Source organism: Anthonomus grandis, chromosome 1, assembly GCF_022605725.1.
Source record: "Anthonomus grandis grandis chromosome 1, icAntGran1.3, whole genome shotgun sequence".
Classification (NCBI taxonomy): Eukaryota; Metazoa; Arthropoda; class Insecta; order Coleoptera; family Curculionidae; genus Anthonomus; species Anthonomus grandis.
The window spans coordinates 38,595,773-38,622,994 of record NC_065546.1 but is presented as its reverse complement, the minus strand read 5'-3'; the positions used below and the strand labels follow the sequence as shown (position 1 = coordinate 38,622,994).

General features: G+C 31.4%; 1 protein-coding gene across 2 annotated transcripts in view; it reads right to left on the bottom strand.

Annotated features, from left to right (window-relative positions):
• LOC126745594 (cold shock domain-containing protein E1) overlaps positions 1-27,222 on the bottom strand; it is an 80,722-nt gene that overhangs the window by 20,897 nt on the left and 32,603 nt on the right. The window contains exons 7-12 of one of the 2 annotated variants that reach the window (XM_050453514.1): positions 19,058-19,265; positions 18,767-19,008; positions 18,570-18,712; positions 7,430-7,866; positions 962-1,170; positions 470-780 (exon numbers count right to left, since the gene is read on the bottom strand). In XM_050453514.1, the coding sequence (XP_050309471.1) occupies positions 470-780; positions 962-1,170; positions 7,430-7,866; positions 18,570-18,712; positions 18,767-19,008; positions 19,058-19,265 (1,550 nt within the window). The remainder of the gene's footprint in view (positions 1-469; positions 781-961; positions 1,171-7,429; positions 7,867-18,569; positions 18,713-18,766; positions 19,009-19,057; positions 19,266-27,222) is intronic. The other variant, XM_050453525.1, reaches the window with a different exon arrangement.

The window sequence follows — 27,222 nt, the reverse complement described above, 5'->3', positions numbered from 1 at the left end:
TCAGAAAAATTAAAATAATCGAAGACTTTTAACACAGACCACATCAACTTTTTTCAAAGGCATATCTATCTAAAATAAATATATATTTGCTTAAGTTAAATGCAAGGTAACCTACCTACATATATTTACTACTTACTACTCTACCTCTTTTTTATGTATGTACATATTTAGTGACAAAGTTTAATTATGTATTAATTACTGTTTTTTTCTGTTATCGTTGGTAGATAACAGAAAAATAAATTAAGAAAAAAAAAAATAAAAAAAAAATAAATAAATAAATTAAAAAATAAATGGTAAAAATATAAGAAATAAATATTCGGATTATCCGTGCTTTTCACTTATCCCTGCTACGTTGGGTCCTGTTGAGAACGGTTAATCGGGGTTCTACTATAATTCCAAAATTTCCTTTTTTTAAGGTATTTCTTTGTCAATATCGTTATGTCGTTCTTTAGAGTATATTAAAACTCACCTTGTAACAATTCTCTTTTATTAACCAGCCCCATAATCCCGAACTCGTATTCCGGTGACTTCTCTTCCGGATTTTCCGTTCGAATTTTAATCAAGCCGGAATATTCCGACTGATCCGGATTGACAGATCGTAACGGTCTTATAACTATGCCCTCTAAGATGTCACCGTGCACCGCTGGTAGTTCCACGCTCCCTTTGGGGATGATTTTCACGTTTTCGGCGGAGGAGCAGGAACCGGAGTTTCCTCTCGCCCCCAAGTTGTACTCCACCTCCTGACCCAGTTCTAAAGTGTTGGCATCCCCTTCGAAATTGCTGGGCAAATAATTAAAATTCATATACAAGTATTGAAAGTGTTACAGGCTCTATTTTTAAAGGTTAAAAAGAATCTTAATTTATGACTGAAATTGGAGTATTTACAAAAATTTTACCATTAAAAAAGAGCTTAGTGAATAATAGTCAATTAATTGGATATTAGTAAAACTTAAATTCCTACCTAAAATGAAAGAATACTTCTTTGTCATGCTGTACAGTCTCGATGAACCCGAAGCCGTCTTTTAATGCTGCAATAAAACCCTGGTAAATTTGGCCGGTTCTACTCGCGCTATGCTTAAGCCCGTTGGATTGCATTGCGGACTGTGTTATTTCCACGTTAACCGCTATGAACTCTTTGGATCGTTTTACTTGGTTTATATCAAATCGTACCTTAAAAAGCGTTAAATAGGTAAGAGATTTAAGGATTATCAGGCATGGACAAAATATGGATTAGTTCATATAAAAGGCACGTATCGATAGAAAAAAATTATAAAAAAAGTATCATACATACACGGTTACATTAGAAAATTGATTCTAGTGATAAGGTAGAGCATTATTATTTTATAATGAAACTTGTCATTTATGTTTTTGTATGTAGTACTTTTATAAGATGAAGGTTTTTTCAGGTCATGTTAAAGTTAAGTTCCATTTGCAACGTTTGTAATATTTTCTTTATGTTTTGTTTAACCCCTTTCAGGTACCAAAGACAACGGCTTTATGCACTTCAAACAAGCGATTTTTCTGAATTTTAGTACTTTTTTTTCACTTCTCCAGTGGCACAATCGGGATAATATTGACTTTTTCCATATTTCCAGGGTTTCCTTTCTATATTCGCAGGAGCCGGGACTGCTACATCAACAAGAAATATTTTCTTCTCTGTTTTATTTCTAGTTACCAGGTCAGGTCTATTATGCTAAACGGTCCTGTATGAATTTTCCGATTCAAGTGTAGTAAGTATTTTTAACTTTCTAGTACATGTGGTTTATACTGGTTTAGTTTTCTCTTTTACTATTATGGCGGCTGGCGTACTCTCGGTGGGCGAGCGTTTTGAAGGCGCTAAGTGAGGAGGGCTCATGCAAAAGTAGACATGTCCATTTTTTGCAAACATTAGAAAAACACGAAAAACTACCAGAAAACTGTTTTTTCAAGAGCTACTTATTAAGATCTATGAATTTTAAAAGCGCATTAACCTAATTTCTCAATAAAGTAACATTTTTCTAGTTACTTTAAAAAGAAAATTGGGTATGTCTGTTTTTGCATGAACACAATGGATATGTGTGGTTTTGTTTGAACACATGGTGTTAAGCTAATAAAATGATATATTTTTTTCAAAAGGCAAAAAAAGATTGAAACGTGTACTTTGTTGTAATTTTTAGACAGTCACATGCTTCATCAGTATCATAATTTTTGTCTATTTCCTGTTCTTCAAGAGTTTATCCGGTAGCTTCTTCCAAAATATTCTTAAAAAGTTCAACTGCATGAACAGATTACTTTTACGCAGAGTGATCATGAAGATAAAAAATTAATTCTGGAACTGCGAAGTCAGAACCTGGAGATGGTCGTAGAGGCAAAGGACGCAACAGTTTCAAAATTGAGTAGAAACACGTTGGAACTTGAACAAAGTATTTAAAGCTCATCAAGAAAATCAGGAAACATTAAAAAAATATTTTGAGAAGATTAAAGTTCTTAAAATCGAGGTACAAAATAAGAATATTCAACTAGAACTAGAAATAAAGGAAAAAAATTAAGCAAAATTAAAGAACAAGAACTATGAAAAAGATCTGCAGAAATTAAAAAATGACTTAAAATTAGGGAGAAAAAGTACTAACAAAGAAAATGCTGATGTACACAAGATTGATAAAAACTTAATTGAAGAGCTTAGTAAAAAAAAAACATTTTTGGAAGAAAAATTAAAAGAAGATAAAAAATTTAAACTATTATTAAGGAAACCGAACAAGAATATAAAAGTAAACTAAGTACACTTAGAGAAAACAATGAGAAAATACTAAAGGAAATAAATCTATAAAGGGAGCAGCTCATCAAATATGAAAAGGATGCCTACAAAGCTACATAGGCAAACTTGAATGGAGTAATTAAGACTCTAGAAGATGATATAAAAAATGACGGCATGGAACTAAAAAAGCTTCAAGATCTTAAAAAATAATTTCAACCCATAACAACGATCAAAACACTCCAAGGATAGCTGATCTACCAGTAGATTTAAAGGATCAAAATAAATATGATGGTAAAATTTTAATATTGACAGACGAATATGGGCGTCACCTTGACGGTTTATTTAGAGTAAAATACCCAAATTTAAAATGTCAAGCTATTATTAAGCCCGAAGCATGTTTTTCCTCTATTATAGAAGATATAATTGCTCTCACACAAGATTTTACTCTGAATGATTATGTTTTGGTGATGGCTGGCTCGAATGATTTTAAAAAGGGACAACTTTCATATTTTCGCGAAATTAATAGTAAAATGAAATATTGTACACATACAAATATAATTTTTACCTTTATTCCCTACTTTAAATACTGATTTAACAATTTGGAAAATATAGTTAATAAATTCAATAACAAACTTAAAAGCTATGCCCATAGATTAAACTATTATAGAGAGGGAAAAATAGTTTTTGTTAATATAGATAATAAATTTGGAAATCGACTTAATAAAGCGGCGATTGTTCGACAGATTGACATGATTATTTGTAATTGTAACGTAATTCAAAGTAGGTCAAACTCTATAATGTACCAACTATATCTTCGTTTATAGGTGTTGAATTAAATAAAAATAAAAATAATTGAATTAAATAATAAGAAATTGAATTAAATAGGTGGAAGAGGCAAATTGTAATTATCAATCAATAATTACTGTAAATCCTGCAAATGCTAATAATTTTTTTAAAGTGGGTGTAAGAGAAATTTTAATATCATAGACAAAAATAATAATATATTTTTATTATATCTTAATGCATCTAGTTTAACAGCCCATTTTGATGAAATTTATGACCTGACCATTAAAAAAAATCCAGTAGTAGTCGCATTATCTGAGACATGCTTAACAGATAATATTTTGGACACAGAAATTAACATTGCTGGTTGTAATGTGTATAGAGTGGATAATGACAGTAGAAAAACCGGCGAAGCATTAATCTATGTTAGAAATAATCTAAAAATTAAACAAAAAATTCAGGTGTGCACAGAATAGGAAATATTTTATAGTTTCTCTTTATAGGTCTCCTAGTTCTTCAAGGGTTGAGTTCGAAACTTTTTTCTTGGGTGGTGTGATGAAAGCATTCTTGATAATCAATCTTCTGTCATCATAATTGGTGACTTTAATATCGGTTTTAGAACACGGGAATTAGAAAATTTTAAAAATATTTTAATTGATGTGAGTTTATTTAATATTGTACATGACACAACCAGGTCAGGTAGAGATAAGGATTCAATTATTGATCTAGCGTTAACAAACCACTAAAGTATTAGAAAGTCCAAGAATCACTGATCACTACATAATTGAAATTTTGAACAACAATGTATATTCAGTAGAGGAATATATATTGATTTTATCAGTTTAAACGATCTACTGGAACAGCGCAATTTTAATTTTGATCATGCTAATATGAATGAAAAGTATAATGAATTCATTAGTATCATAATAAATGCATTAGATGTTATAGCTCCGTTAAGAACAGTTAAAATTTATCCTAGATATAAAGTTTGGTGGAATGATATTGTGGAAGCTGCTACTAGAAATAGGGATGTAAGTTATGTTATATAAAAAAAATAAAACTTCTGAAAACTTCAATAATTACAAAGAAAAAATACATTTTGCAGTAAAAATAATAAGGGATGAAAAGAGAAAGTATTATGAAGATAAAATATATGGAAATAGGGGAAATCCAAAAAAGATGTGGAAAACTTTGCAAGAATTTATACCAAAAAATAAGCAAGTGATGAATTTACAAAAAGTGGAAATTAATGGCGAAGTTATTGATATGGAAAATAATTTACCCAACAAATTGAATCACTATTTTATAGATAGTATAAATGAAATTCTATTATAATATCTATTATAGATGTAGACTGAAGAAATATTGCAGAGGACTTAGTAAACCAGGATCGTAATTTGGACAGTAGTTTTTATCATTTTAATGTAATTAATTATACAGAACTTAAAGAAATTTAACTAATCTACTAAATTTATCAACAGTTATTCCGATACCAAAAGTAAATAAATCTAGTTTAATGTTAGTGACCTAGCTCTAGTTAATGACCTAAGACCGATAAATAATTTATGTGCGTTAGAAAAAATACTGGAAAACGTGGTGTATAGACAGCTTGTTAACTATCTTAATGATAATCGTATAATCAGTGACTTTTAATCTGGCTTTAGAGAAAAGTTTAACTGCGAAACTGCTGTTTAGGGTGTGTTGGCTGATTGGAAAAAAATAGACTATAATTTAGCTACTGGTGCCTTTTTTCTGCATTTAAGAAGAGCATTTGAAACCATCAATAGAAAGATATTAATAACAAAATTAAAAAGTATAGGTTTAGAGGGGCTTGTTTTGAAGTAGTCTAGTATGTATTTAAAAGATAGAAAACAGGTATTGATGATGTTTTATCAGAACCGTTAATAAATAAATATGGCCTTCTACAGGGTAGTGTATTAGGACCATTGCTATTTGTAATATATATTGATGATTTAATAGATTCTGTTAAAGATTGCACAACTTATTTTTTTGCACATGATGCTTTATTTTATTTTACTACATTAAACACACATGAGCTTCAAGTTAAATTAAATAATATTTTAAAATCGGTCTATGAGTGGTGTAATTTAAATGATTTAAAGGTTAACATCTCTAAAACAAAATATATGATAATAGCAAAAGAATGTGTTTACAGGCACTTACCAGCACAGTTCAATATAAAAATAGGGGAACATCCGATAGAATGTGTAACAAAAATTAAATACTTAGAACGTACTCAAAATTAATTATTTTTTAATGGTCTAAACAAATACAATATGTTGCTAATAGCAATCAAAACAATCGAAAGTATAAAGTTTTTTAAAAGGGTTTGTAAACATCATTTAATCATAAATTTAGTATATTAAACCAGTTATTTCTAAAAAAAATTTCATGTTTTGTCTGGTTTGTGTGATATACATAAACCAGAACACAGACACAAAGTGTCGTTTTTTGTTTGTATAATATACATATGTTTGTGGTAATTGTATAGTGTTTGTTAGTTATTCAATTCTTTTTTAAAAATGTAATATGGTAATTATTAAGTAACCATGTTGGATAACTTGTATTAGTTTATATATCTATATTATATAGATATTTCTTTCTTTTTCCCTGACGAAATTGTGTTTGCTATTGGTAATCTCTCTAATCCTTTGTCCTCAGATCCTCTTCTTGGTAGAAGTAAATAATTAAAAAGGCTCCTTAACATTATAAAGATTCCAATCTTTACCTGGTTCTCAAATCACCCCAACTTGGCAATAAAAGCTATTATATTCTTCAGGATTCTGTATTACTTGCTTTTTTAAGGACTTTCTCAGCACAACCAAAACACGGTCTGCTGATAAGCAGGAAAGACCTCTAACTGGAAAATATATTATGATTCCCTCCACATTTTGTGGCGATTCGTTTTATAACCAATGCGTCAAAATATCAACGATGTGCGAGTGTTTCTTTTGGCCTCCACAGCCGTCACAAAAAATGATATGTTATGACTTGGAATGAGGTTTGGTCGACGGCTCATGTGCTTGACCGGGATTTTGACCTGATTTAACATTATCATTAAAATTACACTAAATATTTTGAAAAAAAAAAAGAAGCAGGGTATGCTTGCTGGGTCTGATATTAAGTCGTTTAAAAGTCTAGACCTAATGCTGATAAGTCGTATGTACCAAAAGTTATGAATCTTATCGGGACCCAAAGTTTTCCAGTTAAAGGAACTATTTAGCACTTCATTAAGTTCTAAAGTTCTTTTACCTTCGAACATTGAAACGCTAGAATTAGGAAACAACAACTTTGTTTGAATTCAACAGGTGCACAGGGGCAAGGAGGTTGTTTTATTTTACAAACATATACATTGATCCTCTGTTGTCAAGTTTAGACACATTTTCAAGAGAGAAAATTTTTAGCTATATATCAACACATCATAATAAGGTAAAATGAAAATCCTGCAGTATTCTCCTACTTATTTATTAAACATCCAGTTAATTTAAAATTCCCGACATGTTTCGGACACAGCGGGTCCATCATCAGGGGATAAAAGGTTTAAAATTGGTATTAGATATACGCCCCAGGGTTTCATTCCATATCAAAAATCCTTTGTAAATAAAATTTATTATTATTGTTTTTTTTTTTAATTTTACATTCATGTAATGAAAACAGAATGTAAACAAAAAAAAGACAATTATAATAATTTTAATGTTCTAAGTCTTTTACTTTTTCCGCTGTGGGATACTTTGCATTGCAATCATTGCTTTTGTTGCTATTTAAGTTTCTGTTGTCAATTTTTTTTTGTTATATTATTATTATTATTATGATTAGACACGGATTTCAAATTTCTGAAGACAAAAATGCCCTAAAATATATTTTAATAATAAGAATGTCAAATAATCTTACCTTATCTCCAATCCTCGGCAAGTGTTTAACATCACAGTCCTTAACATAAAAGGTAATAGTTTTCTTAATCCCGTTAACCGTGTAACCAATTAAACCGGGTTCGTTCTGTTCATTGGAACCGTTTTGGTTCTTAGTGGGACTACGGTTCAACCAGTTATTGGCCGACGGAATTTCTTTGGTTATGGTACCACTGAGGTCACTATCAATCCTGATTTCGAACTGGACCGTACCGGCGGGTAACCATTTCATCCTGATGGCACTTTGCCGATTCTCCTTGTGAGCGTTCGTGTATGAATTCGTTTCAGTGCGGTCCTGGATCACGGTGAATTCAAACTCGTCGCCCACTTGCAGTTCATTAGTACGATTCACGTCTAGGATCTCGTTAAAATGGAAAAATAGACGGGCTTCGCGTTCCACGCATTTTAGAAAGCCAAAACCTGAAAACAATGGTAAATGATAATCTGATAATCGTTATCAATCGAATTTGGTGGGAGTACTGAAACTAATAGTAGTGAAATCTAGAGGCGTTAGTTATTCATACTTAGCCATTATAGCAATGCTCATAAATGTTTATTGTATTGTTTTACCACTAACCAAAGCTCTATATTATTTATACGTGGTTCGCTATAGATGTTCGTATCTTCGTGGAAAGATTAAAACTAAACTAAAACTATTTACAATAAGTGGCCTTATATACTAAAGATGTAATAAATAGGGCGGAAAATAACAGATGAAACTCTAACTAAGCAATAAAACTTACTATCAGAGAATATGAATGACTTTTTAGCCTTTCCATATTTTTCCCGTTTTTCATTATTAACTATCCGATTAACCGTATTATCCGAAAAGCCAAGTTTGCCTTAACATGCTTTAAATACTGACTACTCTGTAGCATCAAATAATTTAAGATGAGTAAAACAAGTATTAACAATCAAAAATTAGATGCACACGTTTTAAACACAAATTTTACCAATATTCAAAAAATCAATAGGGATAAAGGTGCAATCCCTTACAAACCTAAATAACGTTAAAATTATTAAAATAGTGCCACCTACTATTATGGTCTGGTTTATTTAATTAATATGTATCATTTAATAAACAGGGTGTCTGCGAAAGGTTGGGAAATCTCGAAACTGGAGATACTACAGATCAAAATATGTGAATTGTCCCAAACATACCTTGTTCAAAAATCCATAGTTGCGAAGTACAGGATTTTGTGCTACCCTATATACAACAAAGACATATGTAAAACATAATAATCCACTCGTTTTGCATATATTTTAGCACTGTTGCAATGGTTTCCAATAATAACTAATAATAATGTGGATGGCAGCAAAACTAATAAAAGAAAATATTCCAAAATTTGCTAAAAGTAGGCACAACCTTGCCGGTTATACACTCGAGTTCGCCGAACTATTCCTCGCAGCATTCTCTAAAGCATTTGCATATTATTTTTCCTTTCTTAAATATAAAAAATTCTTTGTTGAAGATTACCTTCAGTTTCCATTAGCGTATCGTAAACTCGTCGTTTTAAATCACTCCAGAACAAGAAATCCATAGGATTTAAATCTGATGACTTAGCCGGCCACGATAAAGGTCCTGATCAGCCTATCCCCTGGTCTGGATAAACTCGATTTGGATGCTCTCTAATGAACCAAAATGAGGTAAAACACCGTGATGCATAAACCTCTAGGTGATCCTATTAAATATTGTCCAATTATTCCTATCCATAAATTTGAAATTGTTATTGGTGGCGGGTTTGTCTTATTGCATGCGGATTTTCGTCTGCATAATTATAAAAATTATGTGAGTTAATCGGCCTATCCCTTCCAAAATCCTGCTTGGTGTAAAAGTAATATTAGCGAAGTAAATCCATGGTCGTGGTTAAATTTCCTTAAGACCCATATACAAAATTCTGTCCTTGCGGGGTAATCATTTGCGGTTAAACCATGTACTTTTTGCAGGTACTGTACATTTCAAAACTTGAAATTCTCTGTAAACCAAACTGTATACAAAATTGTAGGATTTTCAGCGGCACCATCTAAAACATTTTCTTCAACTTGAGCTCTGCGTACAGTTCTGGGAGCTCCACTATGTCAGCCCTTATTTGGATCAAAACTACCTAAAAGCCAAATCGTTTTCACTGCTCAAAATAAGGCTACAATCGTTAAAAGGTGTTTGAATTAGGCAGCTGTCTATTACGGAATCTGTCCGCGTACAATCTTCGTCCTTTTAAAGCATTACATCTTGCCAATCCATGCATTAAATACATATCAGAATATTCAACAAATTCTAAAACTATGAACTTTAGAGACTTCTAACAATTGGATCTTTTTTATCGCAGAAATACGGTAAAATAGAGAAAAAATACGGTAAAATAGAGACCGTTTTAAAACAGCACCCATGGAAGAAATAACACCTTCAGTTAAAGTGGAGTAACTGGAGGCCAGTACTTTTTATTAAGCTCCCTACTTAAAGAAGATCAAGCACTAAGGCACAAATTAACACGAGTATCTAATGAAAGTTCATGAATTTGAAAGGACTGATGAACATTTTATCCATCAATGCTTGTTATGTAAACTCAACTATGAAGGTATTCTATCTAATATTCATAACTTGCAGCTGGGAAACCCACAGAATTTGGTGTTTATTTTTCGGTCAGCTATTGTATACACGGTGGCACAAAGAAGTTATTGTAAGTAATTTTTACTGAAATAGTGCTATAAATGGCGCCCTCTAGAAGTTTGGCCATAAAAAATAACGGACTCTTCTTTCTCATACTAGAAACCTTCGTATACCGAATCTCAGGACAAAATCTGAAATGCTTCTGAAGCAATAAGGAAAAATAGAAAATAATATTGTAACTTTGACCCCCTGTATCTCGCAAATTACCAACTTTTGCACTAAGGTATGTTTGGGTCAATTTACAAATTTTGGTCTGTAATATCTCCAGATTCGAGATTACCCAACCTTTCGCAGACATCCTGTCTTACATATTAAAATCATACTTAGATTAAAAATGTGGAGTATTTTCTTGTGGTGTAATATATTTAATATATTATAACCTATTAATAATATTACAATTTCAGTGGTTATTGTTCATCGGAAATAAAAAATCGACTAGAAATGCTGCATCTTGATCCAATTATTTCTCTTGTACCTATATATGTTGGTGTGCTTTGTTCTTTGTTTGGTACTTCTTTAGGTCCGATTATGATTTTCACACATTCTTGTTTCCCTGTCAAGTATTAATAGTTCCTCTAGGTCTAAGCTGTTAATAACGTAAAAAAGCCACTTTATATTTAATTGTTTTCCTCCATGTTAACAGCTTGCCTTGTGACGTGAATTGGTTGTTCTTGTTGAATTCTTGATTTGTTGGTTCTCTCGCCGTGCTCTGTGAACGCTTACTGTCTGGAAGCACATGAGATATCGTTTGGAAGAACCCTTCCCATAAAAATCGCGAAGAGATTTTCTAAGGAGCATAGACAGTCGACCATTAGTTCTCGATCTTAAGGCAGTTTTGGACGTTGCCGACACGCCGTTGTTCCTTCTTTTTCTTCAGTAAATGTTACATAATGAGAATTTTGTTCTGGCATTTTTTGATATTTGTTTACTTCAGTCATTCATCAGTTCAGTCATCAGTTCATTCTATGAGGGTTTTGCATTCAAACTCCCAGTTTTTCTTGTTTTTTTTGGAGGGGAGTTTGCTGGAGATTGTAATTCTGACCGCACATTATCTTTAGAATTTTTGAAAATTAAAGAAGTTATCGTTTATAGGGAATTAAAGCTGTTCAATTACGTTTCAAATTTCAGTATAATTGTATCATTGTTTTGCAAGGTAAGATTTATGATTTCTACTTTAATGGAGGATAGTGATTCTTGGATGATAATTCTTCTATCGTTCTTTTGTCTTTGCTTTGGATTAATCCTGAACTTCGATTTACCCTTTAGGTAAAACTTTTGTCTCTTGGAATTCTGTGATACTTTACGTACTTGACTGGTGGTTGAGTTAAACTCTTGGATCTTCTGGTTGTTGAATCATTTTTTTTCCTGATTGTAACAAGCTGATTTGGAGCATCTTATCCCTGAAGAAGCTGAAAGCTCCTACAAGAGTAGTGGTGATATTTGGTCTCTACACTCGATGGCAGCTTAATACCAGTTAAGTACCTCAGCTTTGATTCAATAGTAAGTAAACACCTGTTGTTTTACTTATTTCTCTTTTTACCTGACTACATTTAAATATAGTTGATTGCTCACCTGGTCGACTTTTGTGCTATTAAATGTACGTAAGTTGTCGGTACTAGCTTTAAAGTATAGTTCGCTACTACGGGTGAAACAGTACAATTTAATAATTAAGCTATTTCTTTCTTTTTTTTTCATAATTAAGACGTACTTGTACTGGATAAGTCACTATAATGATAAACCAAATATATCTTAAGTAATTTGATTGCGATTCCTATTTTGCACAGCAGCTTCTTTAATAGTGGGAAGTGACATTGTACGATTTTCCTGTAAACTATCGAATCTGGAGTTTTTTTTTCAGTATTTTTGGGCACTTCAAATATTTTAATAACTGGGCCTTTTGAATAAAAAAATTCGATGGTGCTCATTAATATTTAGAACTTCTTCTTAATTTTTGTTTCTCTTAAATTGTTGTTTGTTTTTGAGTATAAGCCTTTAAATTGATATCCGCATATTTAAGTATGATTTAATAAATTCAATAATTGTATTTATTTTGGTTTTAATTTAAAATTTAAGAAGGGATTCAACTTTTGTCAAAAGTGAAATTTTATTAAAAAATAATTCTGCTAACTTGAAAAATTCCTCACTTACGTACCTCACATGAGGTTTTCTTTTTTAGGCCTTATCTACCCCTGGTAATCACCATTTGAACCTCCTTAACTATTTGTTCACTTATTGACCATAAAGTAAATTCTGTATACTTTATATATACACACATCAAAGTAAAGTTTCACCATAGATATTAAGAAATCTTGACTGGATTACTCCAAACCCAGATAATTAGAATTCCCATAAACTTCAGCTGCTCATAGGGTTTAGTTCTGCCTGACATATATCATCCAACCACCACTGAAGTCTTTCCCGAGGCACACCAAGTGGACCCATGTTCATCTAATTGTCGACCGAGGTGAGGACAGGCGACGGACCACAAGTATCACAAATAATACAAACATTGAGGAGCACAAAATAAAGACTACACTTATAATTTCCAAAATTTAGATATTTATAATTAATATTTTACTAGTGACACTTCATTTTGCATGTTGAAAAAAGCTGAGTTTGCGAATAACGTTTTCTTTCCATACGATCCAAATAGAAGTCACCATGAACCCACAATTAGGTTTCAGAAAAACAGGCAACAAATTTTGAATGTAACAAACTCACCTCTGATTAGAGTGAGAAATATGAAGTGATTAAATATCTAATTTAGATGGGCATGAAAATATGCTTCTTCATCTTTAAGAATTTTATTTTCTTTTTAAAAATCACAGCCCTCAACCATATTTCTTCTACAAAAAGTCTTTCTACATAAAAAAATGGCTGTTGGTATTCAAAGGGCGTGTGTTAAATTCCATAAACATATCTAGGAAATTACTATAGTTATGCTGAAAAAACGATTTTGTTCTTAACGTTCTGTAGCTCAAAAGTCAAGGAGTTTAGGACATAGCTTGATTTGACCTTTTCTTCTTAAAAAGACCTAAGAATTAACACCCTTAAGGATCAGCTTCATATTTTGTAAAACCCTGTATACCAATAATTTACATGTAGTACCGTGTCTTGGGTAATAACAAGTGTCATATATTATTATTATTTTAACATAACCCTTAGAATGTCCAATCTGAAGTGAATAATCTGTGATTTGTATGTATTTTATTCTTTTATAGATGACAGAATCCATCCAGTTTTTACTAAAAACTCATTTTGTTGGCAAATAAAAAAAATTCTTTATTTGCCAACAAAATGATTATAAAAATCACAAAGCAACGTTAAACAGAAGTGGCTATATGCTGCCTAATTTAGAAAATAAATAAATTTATTAGATAAGCAAAAATACTAATTGACTAAATTTAACAGTTGAGAAAATTTACAACATGCCAATAATTAAAAAATACATATAGACAAATCAATAAACTCTTTAAACGATAAAAACACTTAGGTAGGATACACCTAAAATAATACATACATACATGTAAGTAACAGACTAAGGAATATGATGATGCCAAATATGCCGCGGCCATATCCCCGCCAGGAAATTTCGAAACCTTCATAGAACATTAATCTATCTTGTGAATGTTGTGTTGAACGTCCGGTATGTGTTCTTTTTAAGTTTTATAATTTGGGAAAAAAAATGAGGTTACTTTTACAGATTTGATGATGCCCTTAAGGCAAAATATGTCACCATAAGTAATACATTAAAGACATTAAATGATAGTGTAGATTTACAGTTTTTATTTTAACCTGGATTAACAATCAGTATCTTAAAGAATTATGAATGACTTTTTGTGTTAAAAGAAGTTTTAAATAAAGTTCAGCTAGAAAAAACCTGGCTATTAATTGAAGTGTCAAACTACTGTAAATTGTTAAAAATTACATTAATTTAAACATTTCATTAATACGGGAAAATTTATTCATAATGGTATGATATATATACCATATTCAAGACATCAGCTACCTCATGCAATTTTACTGTGGGACTATGCCGCTCGATTTTCACGATTCTTTTAAATGTTTTTAAATGTTCTTTCATTTGGACAAACAGAGGGTTCAGCATTAATAGTGTCGCGTTTGACATCAGCCCTTTACGGAAAAATTGTTATTTGTGAGTCCGGATAAAACTTCAAGTCAGAAGCTGAGCTTTATATAGCATTGTTTTATTAACACAAGGAAGATACAAATGATAAATTAATCTGAGATAAAGCTAAATAAATTATAATATTTAAAATCTATATAAGTAGAGTAAGGGCGACAAATATGGATTAATTTTTTTTAAACTGCAAAATTATAAGAACTTTTTTATTTTTTTAACACAAAAATATTAAAAGTAATTAAAAAACATATTATATTAAGCTATTATAACTTGTATTTGTAAAAAACTTAAATAAAATCGATTCAAAAATCGTAATAAAAAAACCAAAATATTAATATTTCCCTTTTTTTAAAAATAGGGTCACAAATATGGAATACTTAGAAAACTAAACTAAATTCTAAATCTATTGGCAGAAATCGCAAATATAAATGCCAGATACATATGAGGTACATTGCAAATGACACCATGACTTGCAGGATTTGCACTGTATCCACTGTTTCTCGGAATTTTGCTTTCCAAAAATTTTCCACCACAAAACAAGCACTCTGGATTATCAGAAACATCCGAAACTTTTTCACCATTTTCGTCAGTACATAATGAACCATCTGCCACAAAGTCTTCTTCAGAAGAGCTACTTGATTTTTCTGAACTGTATCCCAAATTTTTTGTCTTACGCTTAGCTTGACTTCTTGATGAGATGGCTGTTGACGTGCTGGGAGTATCGGAATCAGTCAAGCTTGTTTTACTCTGACCAATTTGTTTTTTAACTTGAAGTTTTGATGTAGTTCAAACAGATGCTTTTGCGGATGATTCCAATTCTGTTTTGTAAGGTGACGCAGTTATTACGGCAGCTTTCCCTGCTTTTCGTCCTAAGTTGCTGTTTTTTTTTACAAACGATTGGGACAGGCGAGACCATCTCAGGAGTTACAATATTTGTTGGTGGCATCGGATTTTCAGTATCTTGAGATACTGGAAGAGGGACAACAGCATCAACTTCATCTTTTTCGATAGTTTCAGAGGCAAGAAAATCAGATTCACGAAAGACATTTGGATTAAGGGGAAACATTCCGGTGGCTTTAAAACCATTAACAGCAATCTCACCACGCTGAACTCTTAAATAAGCTGTGCCGAAAATTTCCATCACATCAAATGCAGTTACAGGTCTGGCATTTTGTCGTACCCACGTTCTTATCTCCTCACTGTAATGAGCTTTGAATTGTCCCATAAAAGATTTGTCAAGGGGCTGAAGTTTATGTGTTGAATGTGGCGGTAAGCACACAATCGTAACATTATTTTCTCTGGCCATATTAATGACATTGCGAGTATGCGAGTTATGACCGTCTAATACGAGCATAACTGGAGATTCAGGTGTAGGCTTTACTGTCGCTACAAAGTGTTCAAACCATTTTGTAAAAATGTTATTTTGTATCCACCCTGATGGATGACATTCGAATTTTGTCCCAGGTGGAGCCCCCTTTGTAAGCTGCGGGCTTAAGGTTTTTCTGGGGAATATAACTAAGGGTGGAACAAAATTGCCCCCTGTACTAATACAAAATACTACTGTAATTAGTGAACCTTGTTCTGCGGAATCATGCTACCAATTTGTCGTTTACCTTTACGTACAATTATTTCTGGTATCTTTGAAGGCACTATAGAGAGACCTCTCTCGTCAACGTTGAAAACGCGGTCTGCTGAATAGTTATGTTTTCCATATTAATTCGTTAAGATAGTAAAAAATGACTGAACGTTTTCTTTAGAAAAGCCCTTGGCTCTAGCAAAAGATGTGCCAGTAGGTGTTCTAAATGACAATGTATCTGAGTGCCGTCTCATAAACAGCCTAAGCCAGCCTTTTCCAGCTATTTCTTTGCCAAAAGGATTTGGCAGATTATTTTTAACAGCAAGCTGATATGCCATATTCCTTATGTCGTTTCTGGTTAAACCAAAATACTTACTTTCCATATGAAGTTAGTACCTTATAAGTTCATCTTCTAGTTCTTTTGTAAGCACTGTTGGTCGACCTAGTTTTGTTTCAGCAGAGATATCTGGATCTTCGTTTTTCTGACAGTGTCTAAAAAGGGTTGTTCTGGGAACATTATAAGTTTTGGCTGCCTGCAGGTACCCCATTTTCTGTTCCTTAACATCACAAATTGATATCATATCATTTTTTTCGTAACATTTTCTTTTTCGACTACCTTTTGACGCCATACTGAAATTTAAAAAAATCACATAGTTCTATTTCATCATATAAAAATTGAGGTTTCTAACGCAGAGTACAAGCACAAGATTTAATAAGTTTACAATGGCCTCTCTTCTGTTTATTACTTTTTTTGCTTTTTTAGTTACAATAATTGTTATTGATATATTATTTAGTATAGAAGCAAATTTAGAAATGCTTTTATAGCAACAAAATATCACTATTTAAAATTCTTAATGGGATACTAATATGGAATACTATTCCATATTTGTGGCTCAAAAAATTCCATATTAGTGACTCTCATAACCTAATCTTATAATATTCTAAAAAAATATTTCTATGTTAAAAAAAAAACTTACCTAAAAACTATTGTAAACTATGATGTTTGAACTGTCACAAATGCACAACAGTTTGAATAAAAAATAAGTATTTTATCGCTAACACACGGAAACAGCAAGATCTGCAAAACTTTTATGATGCCACAAAAAAAACGACTGTCCATGGTGAGCCAACAAAACAAACTAGAGACGGACCGATCGAAAAAAGACCTTAGATGAATGCACTTCGACACTTTCAACGTGCAAATAATAGAGGGCGCTTGCTACTTTTTCTGGTTTACAACTATTCCATATTACTGACCTACTCCATATTTGTCGCCCTTACTCTACTATTCATCTGCGGTAACTGTAACCGCGACGAAAGGCGGAAGGCCATAAATACTGTAAAAAAACCCATTTTGAACTTGGTCTCTTGAGGGATGTTCAGTTGCGCACACTATCAATTAAAAAAATATTGAATATTTTACCTTTTTACTTTCTACTTACCTGGTTTTTTTTATTTTTATAACCAAGAATAAAACACTATAATCTAACTTAAAAGACTTTATACATAACAAATATTATATATGTATAATTATACAAATACCTAGTAATTTTACTTAAATTTATATTAATAAACAAAAAACAATAAACACAAAAAAAATTTCATTGTTTCTTAGTCAGTCTTCTTCCCAATCGTCTAACTCATCAGAGCTAGCATCAGTTTCTTCATTATCCTCTTTTATAACTGAGTTTTCAGCATAAACTACAATGTAGCGACCACTCGAACTAATGTTTTCTGCTATTCCGAATATTCCATTAAAATTTTGCGCCGCTTTTGAAATCTTCTCCAATAAAATCCATTTTACTTTTTAATAATCTTCTGCAGTGAGTCTTTTTCATATGGAAATTCAATTTCCTCCTTAATTTTGCCAGCATCTTTCCTAAAGTTGGTATTACTTTATATTCTGTATAAAATTTCTCAAAATTCTAACTTCTTATAACGCCAACATCATCAATTTTGTCAGTACTGATAATCTCTTACGTGTTTTTCCTGGAGTCGATAAAGGCTCTGTAGGGTCAAACTCACGACGATGTTGATCTTTTTTTCTAATTTTAATTATAGTAGATGGCCCTGCTCCACAATACATAGTTTTTTAAGTGTAGCTTAAAAGCATTAATTCCTTATCACCAATTCTTATTACATTTGCAATAGCCTCACGAGACTGACTTTTCAAAACTTTATTTTTTAAATGCCCCATATTACTGATAATAACCGTCCCCAAATCATTTACCAATATGAATATATATCACAAATAATTAAATTAAAACATGTTTGGTTTCCCTACTGTTATCAAATTAGCCCTTTAAGATATAACTGTTAAATACAAAAAAGGGTTACAACTATTTAAAATTACAACTATTTAAAACTATTATATTATACTAATAAATAGATAATTAAACTAATATAATAACCTACATATACCATAATTTATGGGTAATTCCCAGTGGGACGCCAGTGGGTCTATTTTTTTCCTTATAACCTATTAAAAATGTTACGGCTCTCGCTATATATATTGGTAAAAGTTCATTGTTAAACGTTAAAAAAAAGCACTGTTGTCAGTCCTATTTTTCTTCTTTTAAGATTCAAATAGAATAAGATAAATATGCATAATATAGCTCAAATTGGCAACTCGGTTGAACCCAACTATTGCATTCTTAACATTCTTTTGCTACAGACTCAATAGATGAATAGTATAATAATTAAAGCAAAATATATATATTCAGTAGATGATTTACCTTCTTTTAGCGATGCTACAACCCCTTGTTCCCTCTTCTCCCCCGAAGCTGCAAAACTTTCATCTAATAAAACAATATGGGTGGCTCGGTCCAGAGCATCTCTCCTATCTGTGGCAATTTGGAACTTCACCCAATCCCCATATCTGAAATTTCATATTAACTTAACTCAAAATACATAACTACATAATAACCGTTACCTTAGCGTAAAATCTCCCATCTGATCTTTTTCACTGAACGATATCTCCCTAATCTCCTTAGAATCCGACACCTTATAAGTGATACGCCCCGGCAAGGGTTCATTAGCAGTCTTGGGGCTTTTATCAATCGCTTTGGTCACCTGCCCCTTCAAAGTATCCGGCTTCAGATCCTCAAAAATGACGGTACCGGGTGGCAGTTTTGTTATATTACACGCGACCTCTTTGCCCTGAAAAGAATCACCCTTAAGAGAAATTTTACAAGTTATGTCCCAAACCAAAAAAGTGTCATACATTTCTCGTTTGTATAATGTACTCCACGTCGTCGCCCAATCGGAGCTCTTCTTTGGTTTTCGCCTCGGAGAAATGGAAAAATATCTCTTTTACCACGTCGGCGCGCTCGATAAAGCCGAAACTGTCTTTCAGGGAGCAAACGACTCCTTGATACTTTACCGGATGCTTTGGGTTTTCCAGTCTTACGTGACATGCTCCCAAATTACCCCTAAAAGAAATTAATTTTGTTTAAGGTTGCAGATGTATATGGCGTTAACTTTACGGCGTACATTTAGCTATAATTTTAGCCAAGAGATTGCAAACAGGTAAATTATATAAGGTAAGGTAAATTCAAAAAGGCAAAGTTTAAACAATATGACCAAATTATATTTATATTTATTGTATACAGGGTGTCTCATAAATAATTTCACAGGAGATTCCTTTTCAGAAAAAAAAATTAGTTAAGTTAAATTTTCCTAGTCCGAAAGTCAACGACAACCAAGATACCGGGTGATAACCTGTCTGACATTTGTAACGTATACCAGACATCCTGTATACATCACAAAATAATATTTTTACACCTCCTGCTGTAATTAACAAATATTTACCAATTAGTTCTTAATTAACATTAATAACATTAAGATGAATTTAAGAAATGATAAGAATGATATTTAATTTATACTTTGTGGATTTCAGTACTTCAAAATATTGTGATAGAGATTTTCATTATGTTAATGATTGCTGGGAAAGCTCATAAACCTCGTTTGATTCATAGCCTTTACCGTTTTATCTCCGGTTGATTATTTAAAAAATGCACTGAAATATTGTGAATAAAAAGAAAGAGCAATCTGAAATACATATACAGTGCGGCTCTTAATTGTCTCCCCCTCTTATCTTTTGAATACTACTTTTTTGTCCCTAGCTCATTTTGCAAACTTCAAAATGGCGTCAATACAAAAAAAAATTTGATATTAATTTACAAAATAAATATCAACATTACAGTCGTAGTTTTCCTTACATCTAGATCCCTAAGTAGTTTTTATGTGTACGTTAAAATGCTTCAATACATGAAAAAATTTCTGAACGGTTCCAAACAAGTGAAGCATTTTCACTATCATTGGAACCGAAACTACTTTTTGTTTAATCTGGGTATAGTATAAGAGTACAAATTAGATTAATTTTAAATATTCCATTTTCTAATATATTTATAAATTTAATCATTAAAGGTCTGTTTAAGTTTTTTAACAAATTTAAAGACAATTCCTGTTTTATTTGAGTAAGACAGTTCATTGTAAGTTTGCACCACTGCACAGTGTTGCAAGCAATGGACAAAAATGCACAAATAAAGCATTTAATTTTTAAAACATTCTTGGTGTTATGTTTAGCAAAATACCCAAGTAAGATAAGGCAGGTACCTTTAACTTTTTTTATTCAGAAATTTTTGGATAATAAAAACATTTTATACCGATAAAGATTTGTGGTTATTTTTAGAAGTTTAGTTTAAAATAAAATGTTTGTAGTGTGCACTAGTGTTTTAAAGTTAATATATTTTTAATTTGTACACTTAAGTATGAACAACATTTTCGAAGGTAAGTTATCATTTTCATGTTAAGCCTTTTGCAGATATATAATTAAAAGTGTTAAAACACCCTTTTTCTCACTTTCATCAAGATTTACAAAAAGTAGTTTCAAGTTTTTCATAAAATTTTTAGGATCAATCCTCCAAAGTGTTTGCTTTTAAATGACACCCATCACTTTTTGCGAAATAATGCGGAATTTTTGTTTTTTAGAAAAAACCATACCTAATACAATCCTGTATGAAAAATGGCTAAGTTGCGAAAAAAATAAAAAGGCATCAGGAATAATGTTTGTTAAACTAACATTGAAGCAAAGCTGCTAAATAGCAGCAAGCTATTTTCTGTTTCGTTAGAAAGAATGTAGAACAATTGTGGAAGACGCCGAGATGCTTTTCTTAAAAAACATTCGACATGGTTACAAAGCACTCTTCATTTACCCTATCTTCAACCAAATATTCCAACTGAAGCAACTGACATGGAAGTGGATCCTCAACCAAGACCTACCTAGTCGTGGAAGACCGCATGTACCTTTTGAAGCTGCATCAAAAAGAACCAAATTGCGCAGAATACAAGAGTTGTTGACAAATTATACGCCAGAAGAAATATATTTTGCAGAGGATTAATTCTCAACGAAAGGAAATTCCTTCAGAGGTAAAAAAATTAACACCTGAAGACGCCTTAGCACTTTACCACGACTTAAACCTTTCGGTTGAGAGATATAACATACTGCGTTCTAAGATTAATTCTTTGCATACAAACTGTTTTCCGAGCTATCGCACTCTATTTGAATGTAAAAAAGCATTTTTACCCTTGCAAATTATTGTGACTGACACTTCAGCTGAAGTTAATCTTCAAGAGCTTCTAAATAAAACTACAGAGAGTATTTTAAAAATTCGGGATATTATAATACATTCTGACAAAAATTTTAAATTAATTTGTAAATGGGGGTTTGACGGTAGCTCGGAGCATAGTCTTAATAAGCAAAAATTTGAAGATAGTTTGTCAACAGATGAGTATATGTTTCTTGTCGCATTAGTTCCTCTTAGATTAATTGATAATGAAAATGGAAAAAGTATATGGTCTAACCCACGTTCATCATCAACAATGTATTGTCGACCAATTGCATTTAAATTTACAAAAGAAACTTCAGATGTTGTTCGAACCGTTCATGGCGAAATTGAGTCATTAATAACTAATCTTAATAATTACCATCTTTTTATTTCAGAAAAAAATGTAAATATTTCTTACGAAATGTTATTCACTATGTTTGACGGTAGTGTGGCCAATATCGTTTCAGAAACCTGTTCTACATCCAGGTGCATTATTTGTGGAGCCACACCAAGGCAAATGAACCAGGACTCAGTGCTTCAAAGAACACCAAATGCTGAAAACTATCGCTTTGGCCTATCGACACTTCATTGCTGGATTCGTTTTTTTGAGTGTGTATTGCACATCGCCTATCGCTTACAATTAAAAACGTGGCAAGTAAAAGGTGGGGAAAGTAAGGAAATTTTTGAAAATACAAAAAAAAAATTCAGTTAGAATTTAAAGACAAATTGGGATTAATTGTCGATAAGCCAAAGCCCGGGTATGGTTCTGCAAATGATGAAAATACTGCCAGGACATTTTTTAAAAACGTAGAAATTAGCTCTGAAATAACAGGTATCGACTCAACTCTAATTAAAAAATTTCAATTAATTTTAGTAGTACTTTCTTCAGGTTCTAAGATTATCGTACCTAAATTTCAGCCTTACTTATTGATACTAGGAGCATTTATTTAAATTTGTATGAATGGTACTACATGCCTAGTACTGTTCATAAAATTTTACCGCACGGTTGCGAAATTATTAGCTTTTTTGAACTCCCTGTAGGGCAGCTGGCAGAAGATGCTCTCGAAGCCAGACACAAAGAATTTAGAAAAATTCGTTTACATCACACTCGAAAAGTATCAAGAATTCAAAGCAATACAGACCTCATTAGAACCCTTTTGATAACTTCCGACCCTAACTTGGCTTATCTTAGAAATCTGTCAAAAAAACAAAACAAACCCATAACGTGGGATATGGATATTGTAGAATATTTAAATGATCATATAGAAACAGATTCGTTACTATTAGAAAATGATAATGTACCCGAAGATGTTTAGTGTTGTAAATAACTTCTTTTCACCCTGTATAAAGACACCAATTTCTATTCAAACTATGTATAATTTGATAGGTTGTTGATAAAAGTATTCATATATAAATAAAACCAAAAAATTGGTTACTTTAACTTTAATTAGATAATGATTTTTGTCTTGATTTGTTTCACCCTGTATAAAGACATCAATTCCTATTCAAACTATAATTTGATAGGTTGTTGGTAAAAGTGTCCATGTATAAATAAAACCAAAAAAATGGTTACTTTAACTTATAGTTGAATAATGATTTTTGTCCTGATTTGTTTCACCCTGTATAGAAACCCCAATGCACTTTTTTGTTTAAAATATGATTTAATGTTATTGGTTAAAATGTCCATGTATAAATAAAAATTTAAAAGTGGTTAGTTTAATTTTTATCTAGTGATAATCATTTTTGTCCTGATTTCCCTATAAGTTGCAATACTGTGCGCTGTATCAATAGTGTTTCTTAGCACTGTTTAGTCGAATGTTGTTAATTCTTAATTTGAATGCACTATAATATAGTTTGACTTTTGTGGCTTAATAATTATTTTAAACATTAGTTTTTCCTGTTCTAATTTCAGAATGATTCAATACAATACATTTTTAATAATGTGTATATATCATTTGAAGGCATAAGATACTCTAGATCAAACAAAATTTTAAGTATTTTATAATACTTCAACTTTCTGAAAATTTGGTTTAAAACAGGTTTCCCACACTGGTACAAGATATTACAAGATTGAAATAATACAAGCGTTATGTATTTTATATTTAGTTGCATTACTTAAGAAATGTTCACACTTGTAAAAAGCTCCAGTAAAAGAAATTATTTAATTTTTCATATATACAATATCGTTACTCCAATTAAAATTCTCATCCAGTGTAGTTCTCATCCCCAATATTTTATATTACTGATTTTTTCAAAATATCCCATTTAGGCGTTAATTAATTTTTTGGCTAAAGAATATACTTAGTTTTGTCCAAATTGATTTTAAGGTTATTCTAAAGTAGCAATTTTTTATATTTAGTAAGATCATTAGTTACTTCAGCTGATAGTATATCACAGTTATTATGGGTATACAATAACACAGTATCGTCAGCAAACGTATAATACTGGGAATCCAGTCCTGCTACTCAGGACATACAATGAGTACAACAGGTAGGCTAATATGGATCCCTGTGGCACATCACAAGTATATATTAATATCTTATTTTCCTGGTAATTGACACATACGTATTGCTTTCTCATAAGTAAGGATGACCCAATCATAGAAAGTGCAGGTCACCTCAAGCCCATTCCCTCTAGCTTGTTCAATAGTATGTCGTGATTCACCATATCAAAAGCCTATCTCAAATCGACCAAAACTTCAGTTACGATTTTACCCCGGTCTAAGTTAGTTGAAACATAGTTTATTAGGTCAATGGAAGCGCTTATAATTTCTAAGAAGCCCATATTGATATTAATGTATGAAATATAATTTTCTAAGAATGATATGCGTTTTTTTTGATAGCTGTTTCCATATTTTTTAAAAATACGTTTTTCTTGGGATAGCTCTGTAATTATTTGAGTTTTAAAGCCAAATTTATAGATTGGCCACCCCTTAAAAATTTTTAGTTCTGAGAGAAATTCGACTGCAGTAAAAATATTATTTATCAGTTCGACCAGGATATTTTACATGTTTTCTTTTATGTTAATTAAATCACGTATTAATTTTATCATGTCCCGATCCGCATTTTGTTTTAGGCTTATTAAAATATTGCTTCATAAATGCACATCTGTCATGTGCTGCATCATTTTGCACTTTCTTCAATATGGTCATACCCACCTGTGTAAAGTATTTATTCAACACAGTTGCCATTTTCTTATCATTATTTTCTAGCAGACCATTTATTTCCAATTGGTTAGTACATCATATTGTAGAATTAATATTTAAAGATAAATTTATCTCATTGTTTTTTTTTTCTATTTTGTGCGGCTTTTTTGATAAATGGATCAAGTTTATTTATTTTTAAAATACAATTTTTTTTCAACGATTTTATTTTATTATTGATAGAGTTTTTAAGTTTAATTTGTTTTAAAGTCGTTACTTTCTGGGTGTTTATATATTTTTATACGCCGTTTCATCTTCTTTAATTAAAATCATTATTTATATTTTTGTATATTTAATTTAGAATGTTGAATAAATACCTTAGGTTTATATTTTTCAATATTTTCTTTTAGTTCTAGATGAGACAATGAAGTATCTTCCATATCATGCTCTTTTTTTATTAGTAGTAGAAATCACATGATCTATATATTGACCTAGTTTGTGAGATTCGGGTCGCACTTGTACAATTTCTCATTAACACACATTAATTATTGAATGCTATTTCTTTTGCAAAAAATGCCTCAGTCAGATTGTTCACTTGGTAGACTATATTACATAAATCAAAATGGCAATCACAACATTTAAACTAGCTTTATGAAACAAGTGGAATTTTTTAAAACGGATAAATATGTCTTTATTACAGGGGATTGCTTCTGGTACCTGGAAGTGTTTAACTTATACCCATTTAAAAAGTAAAAAGGTTGGCTATGTAAATATGGTAAAGTAAATATGCCTAAGTAGATATGGTATTTCTATTTCTGGTGAGGTTTTAAAATGTTTTAAAAATTATCTGAGAAAAAGGTTTCACAAGAGTTTGTGATAGGTCTGTATTAGACCCCATTTTTAGTTAAACATTGTACAGTCAAAATCTTTGCAGAAGATCCTCTTTTATAGTTTGTTTGTGATTTGGATTAAATTTCTGAAATGACTAAATGTTTAATTAAATAAAGCTTTTTAAAAACTTAAATATATGGCTGATCGAAACTGGTTTAAGACTACACGAAAATAAAACAAAATTTATATTTACTACAAATTAAGTCAAATCAACTTAAACAAAAATGAGCCAAAAATATTGCTAGATCCTGGGATAAATCTATCTTTGCACTAAAATTAGCAAAAAAAACTGACTTCTTGTTCAGGTTTAACTACAAGGTCTCTATTTACAAGATTTACAATCTACAAACCAATAATTACCACTCATTTCGACGACTGTGTGACTCATTTAATTTTCTAAACATAGGCCAATGTGAGATATTGCAAAAATTAAAAAACTGTTGTATGAGAGCTATACTACTTTACAACAGAAAAACACATATTGCATAGAACTATGCTGCATACTTTTAATTTAATGAATCTATAGTAAATAAAAAACTCCTCTCTGCTCAGTTTTATTTTTAAATTAAAAAATATGTTGCCTCCTTATTTCACAAATGAAGTTACATTTTTGTACTTGATATTTATAGATGCCAAAGAAGATCAAGCAGTAAGAATAATTTTTACATTGTACATTACAAATATAAATAGTGACGGTATGTTTAGCGTAGGATTTAAACTGTTTAATAGCATTCCTAGACATTAAAGAGTGTAGTTTTTTAAAAACTGTCATGAAAAAAAAAGTTATATTAAGGAATATTTAGGGAGAAAAAAGGCCTACATTTTAAATTAAAGGTATACAGTGTGTCCCACTTAAGGGTTAGCCACCCCTCTAAAATTTTTGATTCTTGACCAATTTTCAAAAACTTTTTTTTGTTGGATAGATGGTCAAAAATGGCACTTATGAGCCAAGTGCGAAAAATCGAGAAGTAGTGTTAGCAATATTTATTTTTGAAAAATGGTACTGGATTATTGTTCAGGGCCACTTAAAACATAAGTGTACCAAATTTGGTTATGATAGTAAACAGGGTGTTGAAATAAATTGGAGTCAAATTTTTAAAAGGCGCAATAACATTCTTAATCAAATTGGAAAAATTGGAAATATCCTTCAATAAACAACAATCGATCATATTATCATACTATTTTGGGCTCAATTTGTTTGTTTTTTGATGAGTTTGTTTATTAAATTCCAAAGATATGATTGTGTCTGGTTAAAAATTATTTTGTGGGAATTTTAGCCAAGTATGCTATGAAAGAAAATGTTCCTGACAGTTTGTCAAAGTTTTCATGCATTTAGTTTATTTTGACTGCTTGTCGAACAATTATGGGTGATTATAATTTAAACGAAAGAGTTGAAGTAGTGCGGCTAGTTGGCGATGGAGTTAGAACATTTCGTGAAGCTCCGGCGGAATTTAACAGGAGACATCCTGGTAAAAACATCCACCATTCAACAATAGCCAGAATAAACCACGGGTTTGATCAGTCTGGTTCAGTAGGCGGAGTACGTCCTCATTTACATCGTAATCGAGCAAATAATAATAACCAAATAATTCTTGAATACTTTAATGCTAATCCGCAATCTAGCATTAGAGTTGCTAGTGCCAACTTAAATATTTCCAAAAATTGCATATGGAGGTGTTTAAAGAAAAATAACAAGAAGCCTTTCAAGCCTATATTCCTTCACACTTTGGAACACGGGGATGAAGA